This window comes from Coregonus clupeaformis, chromosome 7 (assembly GCF_020615455.1).
Source record: "Coregonus clupeaformis isolate EN_2021a chromosome 7, ASM2061545v1, whole genome shotgun sequence".
NCBI lineage: Eukaryota > Metazoa > Chordata > Actinopteri > Salmoniformes > Salmonidae > Coregonus > Coregonus clupeaformis.
Genome location: NC_059198.1, coordinates 3051609 through 3065822, shown reverse-complemented (window position 1 = coordinate 3065822; position 14214 = coordinate 3051609). Strand labels below are relative to the sequence as shown.

The following is a 14214-nucleotide window of genomic DNA, read 5'->3' as shown; positions in this document are numbered from 1 at the left end:
AAATACAGAAATCTCATTTACATAAGTATTCACACCCCTGAGTCAATACATGTTAAAATCACCTTTGGCAGTGATTACAGCTGTCTTTCTGGGTAAGTCTTTAAGAGCTTTGCACATTCTTTTTAAATCTTCAAGCTCTGTCAAGTTGGTTGTTGATAATGCTAGACAGCCATTGTAAAGTCTTTTTTGCAGTTTTACTTTAGTGCCTTACTGCAAACAGGGTGCATGTTTTGGAATATTTGTATTCTTACACGCATCCATTTCACTGTCAATTAGGTTAGTATTGTGGAGTTACAATGTTGATCCATCCACAGTTCTCAGCCTTTACTGTTTTAAAGGCACCATTTGCCTCATGGTGAAATCCCTCAGTTGTTTGAGTGGAAGGAAACCGCTAAGTTAGGAGGGACGCCTGTATCTTTGTATTGACTGGGTGTATTGATACACCAACCAAAGTGTAACTAGTAACTTAATTCACGCTCACAGGGATATTCAATGTCTACTTTTTTATTTCAACCCACTGAACAGGTGCCCTTTGCGAAGTATTGGCGAACCTCCCTGGTCTTTGGTTGAAATCCACTGCTCAACTGAGGGACATCTGTATGTGTGGGGTACAGCGATAAGGTAGTCGGTAAAAAAAAAAATAATCATGGTACACTTACTTCACACAAGTCCATGAAACGTTGGTACATTTTTACTTCTGAACTTATGGCTTGGCATAAGGGGTTGAGTACTTGAAGATGTTTCAGTTTTTTAATTTAAAAAATGTATAACAATTCCATTTTGATATGGAGTATTATAGGCCAGTGAAAATCAATGTAATATTCAGGTCGTAACGAATTGTCATCAAGGGGTGTGAACACTTTCTGAAGGCACTGTGTTTTGTATAAATGCCAGGTACCAATTATTTTCAACGTTAGCACTCACTGATAGTACTGGCCAATGTAAGTATGCTACAGTAGTCTCATTCAGACTAAGGACCGCAGGTGTAAGAGTAGGTCCCCGTAGCTCAGTTGGTAGAGCATGGCGCTTGCAAAGCCAGGGTTGTGGGTTCGTTTCCCACGGGGGGCCATTATGAAAATGTATGCGCTCACTGAGTGTAAGTCGCTCTGGATAAGAGCATCTGAATGACTAAAATGTAAACCTACAATTTATTGCACGCAGTATGTACGAAGAATTTGAGAACCAGCAACTAAGCCAGAGGTATTCAAATCTTAACCTGAGGTCAATTAATTGCACCCACCTGGTTTCCAAGGTCTAAATCAGTCCGATTTATTGGGACGAATAGTGGCGTTGATGTCCAGATTTGAAGGAGGGCACTAAGCCATTGAAGTCATTACTTTGAAGTAATAATTCACCATGGGGTCAAAAGGCCCAAAATAGAGTTTAAATCTTGCCATTATCACTTTTCACACATGAACTAGCTAGCCCTCAGCTTCAAAACCTTACATCTTGATTCATCATTCAATATTATAACCACATACAGCACATCAGTTTGAGAAGATAGTATTGGTGTTATACCCTTTATTTAATCCACTGTACAAAAGTGTTTAGGAGGATGCCGGGACAGGTGCGGCTGTCCTCTGCACAGACACCCTGGTGTGGGTCTTGGCCAGGTGATCGGTGAACTCCTGCAGGACACAAAATAGACAGTTTCACACATCCAAGTTCCTTACTGTCAAACGTCACCCAGTTTTGATTTGTGAAGAACCATGTCCATTAGTGTTCAACAATATATCACATTCCACTTCACAGCAAAACAGCTCTAGACCCCCCCATTTGTACATTAGATCTATCATTTCTAGCTTCAGTTGTGTGCTTGCAGTTGATCGTATTGAAAGGATTCAGTGGGCACCCCTCAAAGACAACCACAAGCATTACTGTATGCCTCCTTCAGTAACCCATTCACTTTTGAGACAATGAACGGGCAATACAAAGGCAACATTTAAAACGTGTAAAAGGGCTTTATAAACCCAATCCATTACCATGAATATTGAGGGCATCAAGGCTTTTGAACTGACCTGGTAGGGAGACTTGGTGAAGACTGTCTCCTTCCAAAGATCAGGGGTCAGGTAGCTGTAGGTCTTGGAGATGGCGTCAAAGGTAGCCTTGGCTGTAAAGACAAACAGTTAGCATCAATTAACTAACATTTACCTGACTATGATGCTGCAGTGACTGGGGCTGGTTGTTGAGCACAGAAAAGGGGAACAGAAGAGACTATTAGGAAGTCTTTCTGCCGTGCATTACCATACTCGTTAGTTTGCCTCCCGATTAACGACAACTACACCACTGATGGGTGAAGCTGAGCAGAGCTAGGAGGGGGGATGCGGCTGCACTGATAATACCCATTAAAACAACATTGAAAATAAGTCAAACTCAGTGTAGGTTTCTTACCGAAGTTGCCTAGAGTGGCAGTGCAGCCCCTGGCGGAGGTGTAGCAATCGTCGATGCCAGCCATCGTGAGCAGCTTCTTGGGCACGGGGGCAGACACAATGCCAGTACCACGAGGCGCAGGGATCAGACGCACCAGGACAGAGCCGCAACGACCGGTCACCTTGCAGGGCACGGTGTGGGGCTTGCCGATCTTGTTCCCCCAGTATCCTCTCCTCACAGGCACAATTGACAGCTTAGCCAGGATGATGGCACCTCGAATGGCGGTGGCCACCTCCTTGGAGCACTTCACCCCCAGGCCCACATGGCCGTTGTAGTCGCCAATGGCAACAAAGGCCTTGAACCTGGTGCGCTGGCCAGCCCTGGTCTGCTTCTGGACAGGCATAATCTTCAGCACCTCATCCTTCAGCGAGGACCCCAGGAAGAAGTCAATGATCTCAGACTCCTGTACCAAGGGGGTAAAAACGCTTTCAGCAAATGCAGGATGCAGTGACGGAAACACTACTTTTATAAACATGTCGTGGGAGTGAGCTACCCATAGTGCTTTCGGTTTCAAAAGAGCATGAACAACTATGGAAACCGCTAAGTTGTCATTTACCTTGATGGGCAGGGAGTAGAGATAAATCTCCTCCAGAGACTTGATCTTCATGTCCTTGACAAGGCGGCCCAGCTTGGTCACTGGCACCCACTGGAAGAACAAGCGTTTAACTTTAGCAGACACTTATACAAAGCGACTTACAGTAGTGCAACATTTTCATATGAGTGGGAATCGACCCCGCGACCCTGACGTTGCAAGCACCATGGCCTACCAACTGAGCCACAGGACCACCAACTATTAGTTGTCAGAGAATTACCTATAACCTTGCCATGGAGGAGACATGGCAGGGCCTCAAACCATCTCAGTTCTCTCTAGCAGACACTACAGGAAAGAACAGAGCCACTCCAGGCCAAGCCTCGCTGACAACGGTCTGCAGATTCAACACCTTGTGTAGGTTTTCAAAATTGCTGACTAAGCATCACTTGAATTATTAATTAAAAACATCAACCCCACATATTGTACATGCAATGTCACTCGTGCCAGTGTAGACTCCATTCGTGATCAGAGGCTCTGCCATAATTGTTAACAGCAAGAAAAACAAGGGCTCAAGGTTGTCAACTCACTTCCTTGTCCTCGGACTTGCCACCCCTGGCACCGCGTCCACGACCGCGACCACGGCCTCTGCCGCGTCCACGACCACGACCCCGGTCGCCACTGCCAAAACCTCCACGGAAACCTCCACGTTCTCCACCGGCGTTGTCCGCCATTTGCTGTTGAAAAAGAAACGATCAAACGTCAGGTGTCAGAATAAGTAACGATGAACTACCTAAATTCGCGTTAACAAGGCCCAATCAACATCATGGCACGTGGAATTGCTTAGCGCACTGGCTAGCGAATGAAACACTGAAGGACAAGAAACACGGATGTAATAAATGTTGGCGTCACATAGTAAGGTTTTCTGAAAGATACATTTACATATTGTACAGTAAACACCATAAAGAAACACGAGTACCACATCGATAGTGTATTGTTGCTATGTGCGCTAACTAGGAACCGGTATAGCCTTCAGTCACAAATATCATTAATTGCCTAAGCACATATTTTTCCATTTAGTTCTAAATTAACTGTTAACAGTACAGGTAGGGATTTCTGCCATCAAATAGTGCAGTCTGTCCAGAGATCACAGAGATATTTCTGGATTTTGTTGCATGAGGAATTGCTCGCCATTTCACTTACGTGTTCTGTATAACAGGAAGAAGGCCCCAGTCTTGTTCGGTTTGAATTTATATGAGGGCAAACCTCGCGATATTTTCTACGCCCTGTAATCTGTATAATAAAACTTCTGGATTCTATGAAATATTTTTTATTATAATCTGGGTGGTTCGAGCCTTGAATGCTGATTGGCTGACAACCGTGGCATATCAGGGGTATGACAAAACATTTATTTTTACTGCTCTAATTACGTTGGTAACCAGTTTATAATAGCAATAAGGCACCTCGGGGGTTCGTGGTGTATGGCCAATATACCAGGACTAAGGGATGTATCCAGGCACTCCGCGTTGCGTCGTGCTTAAGAACAGCCCTTAGCCGTGGTATATTGGCCATATACCACACCCCTCGTGACTTATTGCTTAAATATATTGACTTCCATGCATACAAATATGGGAGTTGTATTATAATAATAACACAATAAAGACAATATCTTATTATGGAATTGCATGTTCCTGTGGTTGGTGAGCGCTGTTCCATGTGGAACATATATATAGTTGCAGTGGTTTATTATAGCCAGTAAGGGCCAACATGGGACCTCCTGGAAGTAACGTTTCATGCAAACAGATACAAAAATGTGTTTTTATTGTCACATGTAGAATGTGCATATAAAGTGGGGAGAACAAGTATTTGATACTTTTATTTTATTTTATTTATTTCACCTTTATTTAACCAGGTAAGCCAGTTGAGAACAAGTTCTCATTTACAACTGCGACCTGGCCAAGATAAAGCAAAGCAGTGCGATAAAAACAACACAGAGTTACATATGGGGTAAAAAACATAAAGTCAAAAATACAACAGAAAATATATATACAGTGTGTGCAAATGTAGCAAGTTATGGAGGTAAGGCAATAAATAGGCTATAGTGCAAAATAATTACAATAGTATTAACACTGGAATGCTAGATGTGCAAGAGATTATGTGCAAATAGAGATACTGGGGTGCAAAAGAGCAAAATAAATAACAATATAGGGATGAGGTAGTTGGGTGGGCTAATTTCAGATGGGCTGTGTACAGGTGCAGTGATCGGTAAGGTGCTCTGACAACTGATGCTTAAAGTTAGTGAGGGAGATAAGAGTCTCCAGCTTCAGAGATTTTTGCAATTCGTTCCAGTCATTGGCAGCAGAGAACTGGAAGGAATGGCGGCCAAAGGAGGTGTTGGCTTTGGGAATGACCAGTGAGATACACCTGCTGGAGCGCAGACTACGGGTGGGAGCTGCTATGGTGACCAATGAGCTAAGATAAGGCGGGGATTTGCCTAGCAGTGATTTATAGATGGCCTGGAGCCAGTGGGTTTGACGACGAACATGTAGTGAGGACCAGCCAACTAGAGCGTACAGGTCACAGTGGTGGGTAGTGTATGGGGCTTTGGAGACAAAATGGATGGCACTGTGATAGACTACATCCAATTTGCTGAGTAGAGTGTTGGAGGCTATTTTGTAAATGACATCGCCGAAGTCAAGGATCGGTAGGATAGTCAGTTTTACGAGGGCATGTTTGGCAGCATGAGTGAAGGAGGCTTTGTTGCGAAATAGGAAGCCGATTCTAGATTTAACTTTGGATTGGAGATTCTTTATGTGAGTCTGGAAGGAGAGTTTACAGTCTAACCAGACACCTAGGTATTTGTAGTTGTCCACATACTCTAGGTCAGACCCGTCGAGAGTGGTGATTCTAGTCGGGTGGGCGGGTGCCAGCAGCGTTCGATTTAAAAGCATGCATTTAGTTTTACTAGTGTTTAAGAGCAGTTGGAGGCTACTGAAGGAGTGTTGTATGGCATTGAAGCTCGTTTGGAGGTTTGTTAACACAGTGTCCAATGAAGGGCCAGATATATACAAAATGGTGTCGTCTGCGTAGAGGTGGATCTGAGAGTCACCAGCAGCAAGAGCGACATCATTGATATACACGGAGAAAAGTGTCGGCCCAAGAATTGAACCCTGTGGCACCCCCATAGAGACTGCCATAGGTCCAGACAACAGGCCCTCCGATTTGACACACTGAACTCTATCTGAGAAGTAGTTGGTGAACCAGGCGTGGCAGTCATTTGAGAAACCAAGGCTATTTAGTCTGCCAATAAGAATGCGGTGGTTGACAGAGTCGAAAGCCTTGGCCAGGTCGATGAAGACGGCTGCACAGTACTGTCTATTATCAATCGCGGTTATAATATCGTTGAGGACCTTGAGCGTGGCTGAAGTGCACCCATGACCAGCTCGGAAACCGGATTGCATAGCGGAGAAGGTACGGTGGTATTCGAAATGGTCGGTGGGTGCCTATTTTGCAGGTTTTCCTACTTACAAAGCATGTAGAGGTCTGTAATTTTTAGCATTGGTACACTTCAACTGTGAGAGACGGAATCTAAAACAAAAATCCAGAAAATCACATTGTATGATTTTTAAGTAATAATTTGCATTTTATTGCATGACATAAGTATTTGATCACCTACCTACCAGTAAGAATTCCGTCTCTCACAGACCTGTTCGTTTTTCTTTAAGAAGCCCTCCTGTTCTCCACTCATTACCTGTATTAACTGCACCTGTTTGAACTCGTTACCTGTATAAAAGACACCTGTCCACACACTCAATCAAACAGACTCCAACCTCTCCACAATGGCCAAGACCAGAGAGCTGTGTAAGGACATCAAGGATACAATTGTAGACCTGCACAAGGCTGGGATGGGCTACAGGACAATAGGCAAGCAGCTTGGTGAGAAGGCAACAACTGTTGGCGCAATTATTAGAAAATGGAAGAAGTTCAAGATGACGGTCAATCATCCTCGGTCTGGGGCTCCATGCAAGATCTCACCTCGTGGGGCATCAATGAACATGAGGAAGGTGAGGGATCAGCCCAGAACTACACGGCAGAACCTGGTCAATGACCTGAAGAGAGCTGGGACCACAGTCTCAAAGAAAACCATTAGTAACACACTACGCCGTGATGGATTAAAATCCTGCAGCGCACGCAAGGTCCCCCTGCTCAAGCCAGCGCATGTCTGAAGTTTGCCAATGACCATCTGGATGATCCAGAGGAGGAATGGGAGAAGGTCATGTGGTCTGATGAGACAAAAATATAGCTTTTTGGTCTAAACTCCACTCGCCTTGTTTGGAGGAAGAAGAAGGATGAGTACAACACCAAGAACACCATCCCAACCGTGAAGCATGGAGGTGGAAACATCATTCCAAGGGATGCTTTCCTGCAAATGGGACAGGACGACTGCACCATAGTGAGGGGAGGATGGATGGGGCCATGTATCGCGAGATCTTGGCCAACAACCTCCTTCCCTCAGTAAGAGCATTGAAGATGGGTCGTGGCTGGGTCTTCCAGCATGACAACGACCCGAAACACACAGCCAGGGCAACTAAGGAGTGGCTCCGTAAGAGGCATCTCAAGGTCCTGGAGTGGCCTAGCCAGTCTCCAGACCTGAACCCAATAGAAAATCTTTGGAGGGAGCTGAAAGTCCGTATTGCCCAGCGACAGCCCCGAAACCTGAAGGATCTGGAGAAGGTCTGCATGGAGGAGTGGGCCAAAATCCCTGCTGCAGTGTGTGCAAACCTGATCAAGACCTACAGGAAACGTATGATCTCTGTAATTGTAAACAAAGGTTTCTGTACCAAATATGAAGTTCTGCTTTTCTGATGTATCAAATACTTATGTCATGCAATAAAATGCAAATTAATTACTTAAAAATCATACAATGTGATTTTCTGGATTTTTGTTTTACATTTCGTCTCTCACAGTTGATGTGTACCTATGACAAAAATTACAGACCTCTACATGCTTTGTAAGTAGGAAAACCTGAAAAATCGGCAGTGTATCAAATACTTGTTCACCCCACTGTACATATGCATAATGATATCACACTGGTTAAAGGTTGCTGTCTTTATTTATAAAATATATAATCCTTTACGAATCAAATTGTAAAAGGCCACAGTACAAAATTGTTTTAAGTTTCATTATCAACACACCCTCAAAGCAATTATGACTAAATGTGCTATTTGAGGCAGTCCATCTCTGAACATTCCATTTCCACAGGTCTTTCATACTTGTGGTGCTATGAATAAAATCTGCATAGTCCTAAACAGTTCCAGTGCAGAGATAATTGTGTGTGTGAGTCATTTTTATAAATGTAAATACATTGCATCAGGACTCAGGGACTGCTGTTACTGCTACTGAAACTCCCACTACCGCTGGTTTCACCCAGGTCCTCCTCCTCTTCCTCCTCCAGTTCGTCCATGACCTCTAGGCTCTCACAGATCAGGCCGATCTGCCTCTTCATGTGGGCCATGGTGCTCTGCATCCTCCTCATCTTCCTCTGGAGGGCCGCTGCGATGGCCCGGTGGTTCCTCTGCCTGGCCTCGTACTCATGCCTCAGCTGCCTGTAGCAGTTGTGCTGGGCCTGGGTGCGGTGGGACAGCACGGTGCCACAGCCCATGTGGCAGGGTTGGCTCCAGTGCTCACAGTGCCTGGCGTGGGCATCCAGGTCCCTGCGGAGGAGCTGGGCACGGCAGCCCTGGTAGGGGCAGGGAATGAGCTCGAACAGGCAGCTCATGCTGTGGCAGTACTGCTCCGACAGGGCTAAGGTATCCGGGCAGCCACGGATCTCGTTTTTACACTGGGGGAAAAGATGGGGGACAGGAGAAGGGCAGAGGTGAAATGGTAAGGAGTACAGTGCATTCGGAAAGTATTCAGACCTCTTTTGACATCTTCCACATTTTGTTACATTACAGCCTTATTCTAAAATTGATAAAATTGTTTTTTTCCCCCTCATCAAGCTACACACAATACCCCATAATGACAAAGACCCTTCACTCAGTACTTTGATGAAGAACCTTTGGCAGTGATTACAGCCTCAAGTCTTCTTGGGTAGGACGCTACAAGCTTGGCACACCTGTATTTGGGGAGTTTCTCCCATTCTTCTCTGCAGATCCTCTCAAGCTCTGTCAGGTTGGATGGGGAGCGTCGCAACACAGCTATTTTCAGGTCTCTCTAGAGATGTTCGATCGGGTTCAAGTCTGGGCTCTGGATGGGCCACTCAAGGACATTCAGAGACTTGTCCCAAAGCCACTCCTGCGTTGTCTTGGATGTGTGCTTAGGGTCATTGTCCTGTTGGAAGGTGAACCTTCGCCCCAGTCTGAGGTCCTGAGTGCTCTGGAGCAGGTTTTCATCAAGTATCTCTGTACTTTGCTCCGTTCATCTTTCCTGACTAGTCTCCCAGTCCCTGCCGCTGAAAAATATCCCCACAGCATGATGTTGCCACCACCATGCTTCACCGTAGGGATGGTGACAGGTTTCCTCCAGATGTGAAGTTTGGCTTTCAGGCCAAAGAGTTCAATCTTGGTTTCATCAGACCAGAGAATCTTGTTTCTCATAGTCTGAGAGTCCTTTAGGTGCCTTTTGGCAAACTCCAAGTGGGCTGTTATGTGCCTTTTACTGAGGAGTGGCTTCCGTCTGGCCACTACCATAAATACCTGATTGGTGGAGTGCTGCAGAAATGGTTGTCCTTCTGGAAGGTTCTCCCATCTCCACAGAGGAACTCTGGAGCTCTGTCAGAGTGACCATCAGGTTCTTAGTCACCTCCCTGAACAAGGCCCTTCTCCCCCGATTGCTCAGTTTGGCCAGGCAGCCAGCTCTAGGAAGAGTCTATGTAGTTCCAAACTTCTTCTGTTTAAGAATGATGGAGGCCACTGTGTTCTTGGGGACCTTCAATACTGCAGAATGTTTTTGGTGCCCTTCCCCAGATCTGTGCCTCGACACAATCCTGTCTCTGAGCTCTACAGACAATTCCTTCGACCTCATGGCTTGGTTTTTGCTCTGACATGCACTGTCAACTGTGGTACCTTATATAGACAGGTGTGTGCCTTTCCAAATAATGTCCAATCAATTGAATTTACCACAGGTGGACTCCCATGAAGTTGTGGAAATATCTCAAGGATGATCAATGGAAACAGGATGCACCTGAGCTCAATTTCGAGTCTCATAGCAAAGTGTCTGAATACTTATGTAAATAAGGTATTTCTGTTTTGTATGTTTTATAAATTTGCACAAATTTCTAAAAACCTGTTTTCGCTTTGTCATTATGAGGTATTGTGTGTAGATTGATGAAGATATTTTTTTTATTTAATCAATTTTAGAATAAGGCTGTAACGTAACAAAATGTGGAAAAAGTCAAGGGGTCTGAATACTTTCAGAATGCACTGTAAGTACAGTATATGTTTATTATAAGACCCAGAGGTCAAAGTGTAATTATAAGACCCACATCTGGTGACTTTTCAGTACCTTTTTATATAACAAAACGTTTGTTACATATTTAATGCCAGCTTTTAACAAGAGTATCTGATTGTCCATTAATACTTATTGTAAGCAAAGTTAGCATGTGCTAATCTCGCGTGCCAGACTGTCGGAGTATATGCACTATTCAGAGGCACACTTGTCTGGCTCTATGAGATTAAGCATGAACACACCCAAGGGGCAAGTAAGCAGATGTTTGCTACAAGAGATTAGGTTGCTCCAAGTGTGTGTTTTTTCTCTAACAAAACATTTACATTGACTTACCTTGATCTTTAGGCGACCGATTGCCTTGCTTAGCTTGAACATTGCAAATATCAAGCTCTGGTTGACAGGCTTTCTGCAGCAGGGGCAGGTCTGCTGTCTGCACCTGAAGAAAAATGATGAATATTCATCACTTACAAACTGTCCCAAAATGTCTCATATTTACATTGTAGTAGTATAGGCCTATAGTAATAGTTATTAGTATATTCGTTACTACAGTAATAAATAGGTTATTATTCTGCTGTAGCCTAAATTAAACCAATGATGATGACAGTTTCCCAGACACAGATTAAACCTATAGTATTGGACTATGAAGCTATTTCAATGGAGAAACTGTCTGGGAAACTGTCTCTTCATCCAACCATGATCTATGGACGCAATTATGTTTGCTTGTGATGAGGCACGGGCAGTACCTCTTCAGCCATTGTAAAATGCATTTCTTGCAGAAGATGTGGTGGCATGCAGCTCTTACTGGGCACCTGAGGACCCCCTGGCAAATGGTGCAGATCAGGTCATAGTCTGGGGTCTCTACGAACAGCTCCACATCATAACCCCCACTCTGCGAAGACATGTCTGGGTCGGCCTGAACACAACAATAAAACAGTTACAGTGTCTTTACTTTATTTATACTTTATATTGATAAGTTCTTCTTCTTCTTCTTCGTTTCTTTTTCTTTTTTTTTACACATGCATTTCACAGATTATTTTATCCAGAGTACCAAAGTGCACTGAGACAAGAGCAGAATAAAGATGTTACAATCTGAGAAAGTCTATAATTCTGGTTTGTAATGATGAATATTTAGCCTAAAGAAGGGCCACTGCCAGCCCATAATAATGTCAACAATTCAGTGTGTCACCCATGAGCAGTCACAATAGACTTGTTCTGGAACGTCATAATATGAGATAGACCATGTGACTAAACAAAATAGTTCCGTTTATTCTCCTAACTAGGAATAACATGAAATAACTAAGAACGTTTTAAATGTTCAGCTTGTCATAATTGATTTTAAAAAGTGTGTTTTTAACCCCCACCCCTTGCAATCTTTTCTGTAGTGGCTTTCAGAGCACAAGTATATTTTGGTAGTGCCTCTGTTTTTAAATATAAGGAAAAGTGAATGTCTGCCCGCAAACATCACAATATGACAAATGCCGTTCAATATTTGTAAAGAGTATTAAAATCAAAAAGAATAGTAAAACAATAAAGCCATGAAATAATACAAAAATATTTATTATAACAGAAAATATTAGATAATCAATTTACACCTATTGTCAATAGCATACTCAACTTTGATTACTCAAGTTACAAATATAGTTATTAAGTTATTTACTCACCATAGTAATCACCCCTGTTCAGCTAGTTTCCATTCCTGTTGTCTAATAACGTATCATACACACTGATGTAGGCAACTCAGAGAACATACACGCAGATGAACATTCCTGTCGTAACATGAAGGAGTGACCATGCGCACTGACATATTCATATTTATTCATATATAAAGCACGAAACTGATGTAAATTGTAGTAAGCCGTGTCGTTTCCCTTATGTTCTAGCACCAGTCGTCAATCCCCTAGCTGTGAATGAGAACTTTTTGTCGTTTTGAATAGGTTTTTAGTCTAGTATCATCTCTTCTCGATTGTATTGTCACCGGTTACAGGTGTGGGAAATGTGGCTATTTTTTCATCATTTTATTTGTATTAAATCAATTAAATGCACCATATGTATACATTTATATTCAGGATCCTTTTAGCTTTCTGCATATAAAATTTGAACATTTATCGAGTTTTTTCCTCCTGGCTTTTCTTATTGCAAAGAAACCCAAAACGTTTGCATTCTAGCCGCTGTCGTATGACGTACAATGTGAGCGACCGAAAGCCACCTCTTGAACGACACATGTGGGATTTTGTTGATCGGAGCTAATGAATTCTAACAACAAGTGATCGAAATCAGTTCATCTGTCTTTAAACTGTAAAATCGTGGGGTTTTACCCACGTCTTCCAAAGCAAGATGGCAAACAGCAGTCTCCAGTTCAAGACCAAGTAAGTCGAACGCACTTCACGTGGATAGCTAGCTAGCTAACTGAGCTAGCTAACGCCGGGCAAATCCTAGCTATCTTTAAATTTACATTATTTAGCAGACGCTCTTATCCAGAGCGACTTACAAATTATTGCTAAATTACCGTTGTTTTCTTCTGCATGTAGCTATGCTGTTTCCAGCACTATCGAACCATTCTACAAGGGAGGAAAAGTACAGGTAAGTTGTTTATCACTGATAGTTACCTCCCTCTGTAAAATAGTTAGCTAGCTAACTATCCAACGTTACTGTAGATATAATTAGCTAGCTAAGTTATACCGTTGACATATATTTTATGGTATTTCAATGTTTTCCTACGTTACAGATCAGTAAAGATGAGAAATACATATTTTGTACGTGTGGCACACGTGTCAACGTCTTGCAAATCGTCACAGGGAAGATTGTTCACAGTATTGAACAGGTGAGACTGTCCTCTCTCTCTCTAAACACTCGTGTGTAGCTAGATTAGACATTAATTTCATGTCTGCACAGATTCTCATTTCCATCACTGTTGTGATTGCAGGATGATCAGGAGGACATTACATCATTCGCCCTCAGCCTTGATGATGAGGTAAAACATTTGACATAATATGATGTGCTGTTCCATAACTAAGGCTGCATTTACACAGGCAGCACAGTTGTGTTCTTTTGCCCAATTGGTCGCAAAAGATCTGATCAGATTGGTCGAGAAACCAATTTAGTCACACAAATATCAGAATTGTGCTGCCTGTGTAAAAGCAGCCTTAGTTTCATACTCAGTATTTAGTTTGACTAACTAAAGGCATCAGTATGCTTCAGTTAGGCTGGCGCCTTTTGCATGAAAACAAGTCGTCACTCCTTGAATGACAATACTTTCTTGAAGAATCCCTACTGTTGACCAATCACCGACGAAGGGTTGTAGATTTTGGCTCCGAACTTCGGCTTGCCTCCAGAATTTGTGTGTGTGCCCGAACAGCCCAAAAAAACCTCACCAAAGTGCAAAATGAACTAAAACGTTACAAAAATGTTGTCATAATATATGCACAAACTTGACCGAACTGTTGCAGCTGGGAAGCATGTGGACACCTTTAATCCCCTCTCTTCCCTTCATCCCTTACTTCCCCTCTTCTCCTCCCTCTTCTTCCCTTACCCCCCTCTCACTCTCCATCCCTCACCCTTTCTCTCCATCCATTCCTCCTTCCCTCCTCAGATCCTGGTAACAGCCAGCAAGGCTCTGCTGCTGAAGCAATGGGACTGGAAGCAGGCCCAGTGCACACGCTCCTGGAGGGCCATCCACAACGTGCCCATCGCCAGCATGACCTTTGACCCCACCTCCACGCTCCTGGCCACAGGTGAGCGGATCGACCTCCTCATAGGATAACTTCCCACACCCATCATACCCTAACCTGGTCCCAGATCTGTCCCAC

General features: G+C 43.5%; 3 protein-coding genes and 1 non-coding gene across 4 annotated transcripts in view; 1 reads left to right on the top strand and 3 right to left on the bottom strand.

The window, feature by feature from the left end:
* Positions 1-1504: 1504 nt before the first annotated feature.
* Positions 1505-3720, bottom strand: LOC121568748 (40S ribosomal protein S2). The gene is made up of 5 exons (XM_041879146.2): positions 3550-3720; positions 2987-3076; positions 2392-2833; positions 2019-2110; positions 1505-1628 (listed from the first exon to the last, which is right to left on the bottom strand). Exons 1-5 carry the CDS (start codon positions 3691-3693, stop codon positions 1548-1550), a joined length of 849 nt encoding a protein of 282 aa, XP_041735080.1. The 5' UTR covers positions 3694-3720; the 3' UTR covers positions 1505-1547.
* Positions 3226-3362, bottom strand: LOC121570823. The gene has a single exon (XR_006001562.1). It is a non-coding gene; the product is annotated as a small nucleolar RNA SNORA9 (small nucleolar RNA).
* A 4333-nt stretch (positions 3721-8053) lies between the features above and the next one.
* Positions 8054-12303, bottom strand: LOC121570352 (RING finger protein 151). Its single transcript, XM_041881808.2, has 4 exons — positions 12070-12303; positions 11152-11321; positions 10742-10844; positions 8054-8801 (listed from the first exon to the last, which is right to left on the bottom strand). The coding sequence occupies exons 1-4, from the start codon at positions 12070-12072 to the stop codon at positions 8337-8339; spliced, it is 741 nt and encodes a 246-aa protein (XP_041737742.2). The 5' UTR covers positions 12073-12303; the 3' UTR covers positions 8054-8336.
* A 276-nt stretch (positions 12304-12579) lies between these two features.
* Positions 12580-14214, top strand: part of LOC121568744 (transducin beta-like protein 3) — a 44182-nt gene continuing 42547 nt past the window's right edge. The window contains exons 1-5 of the mRNA XM_041879142.2: positions 12580-12774; positions 12937-12988; positions 13134-13229; positions 13332-13379; positions 13998-14139. Coding sequence (XP_041735076.2) covers positions 12743-12774; positions 12937-12988; positions 13134-13229; positions 13332-13379; positions 13998-14139 — 370 coding nt within the window. The 5' untranslated portion in view covers positions 12580-12742. The remainder of the gene's footprint in view (positions 12775-12936; positions 12989-13133; positions 13230-13331; positions 13380-13997; positions 14140-14214) is intronic.

Coding starts and splice junctions, on each gene's coding strand:
- LOC121568748 (XM_041879146.2), bottom strand. CDS start 3,693: ATGGCGGACAACGCCGGTGGAGAACGTGGAGGTTTCCGTGGAGGTTTT. Junction 3,077..3,549: donor GCAAGTCCGAGGACAAGGAA/GTGAGTTGACAA, acceptor TTGTTCTTCCAG/TGGGTGCCAGTGACCAAGCT. Junction 2,834..2,986: donor TCTACTCCCTGCCCATCAAG/GTAAATGACAAC, acceptor CCCTTGGTACAG/GAGTCTGAGATCATTGACTT.
- LOC121570352 (XM_041881808.2), bottom strand. Junction 10,845..11,151: donor ATTTTACAATGGCTGAAGAG/GTACTGCCCGTG, acceptor ATTTTTCTTCAG/GTGCAGACAGCAGACCTGCC. Junction 8,802..10,741: donor TCGGTCGCCTAAAGATCAAG/GTAAGTCAATGT, acceptor CTTTTCCCCCAG/TGTAAAAACGAGATCCGTGG.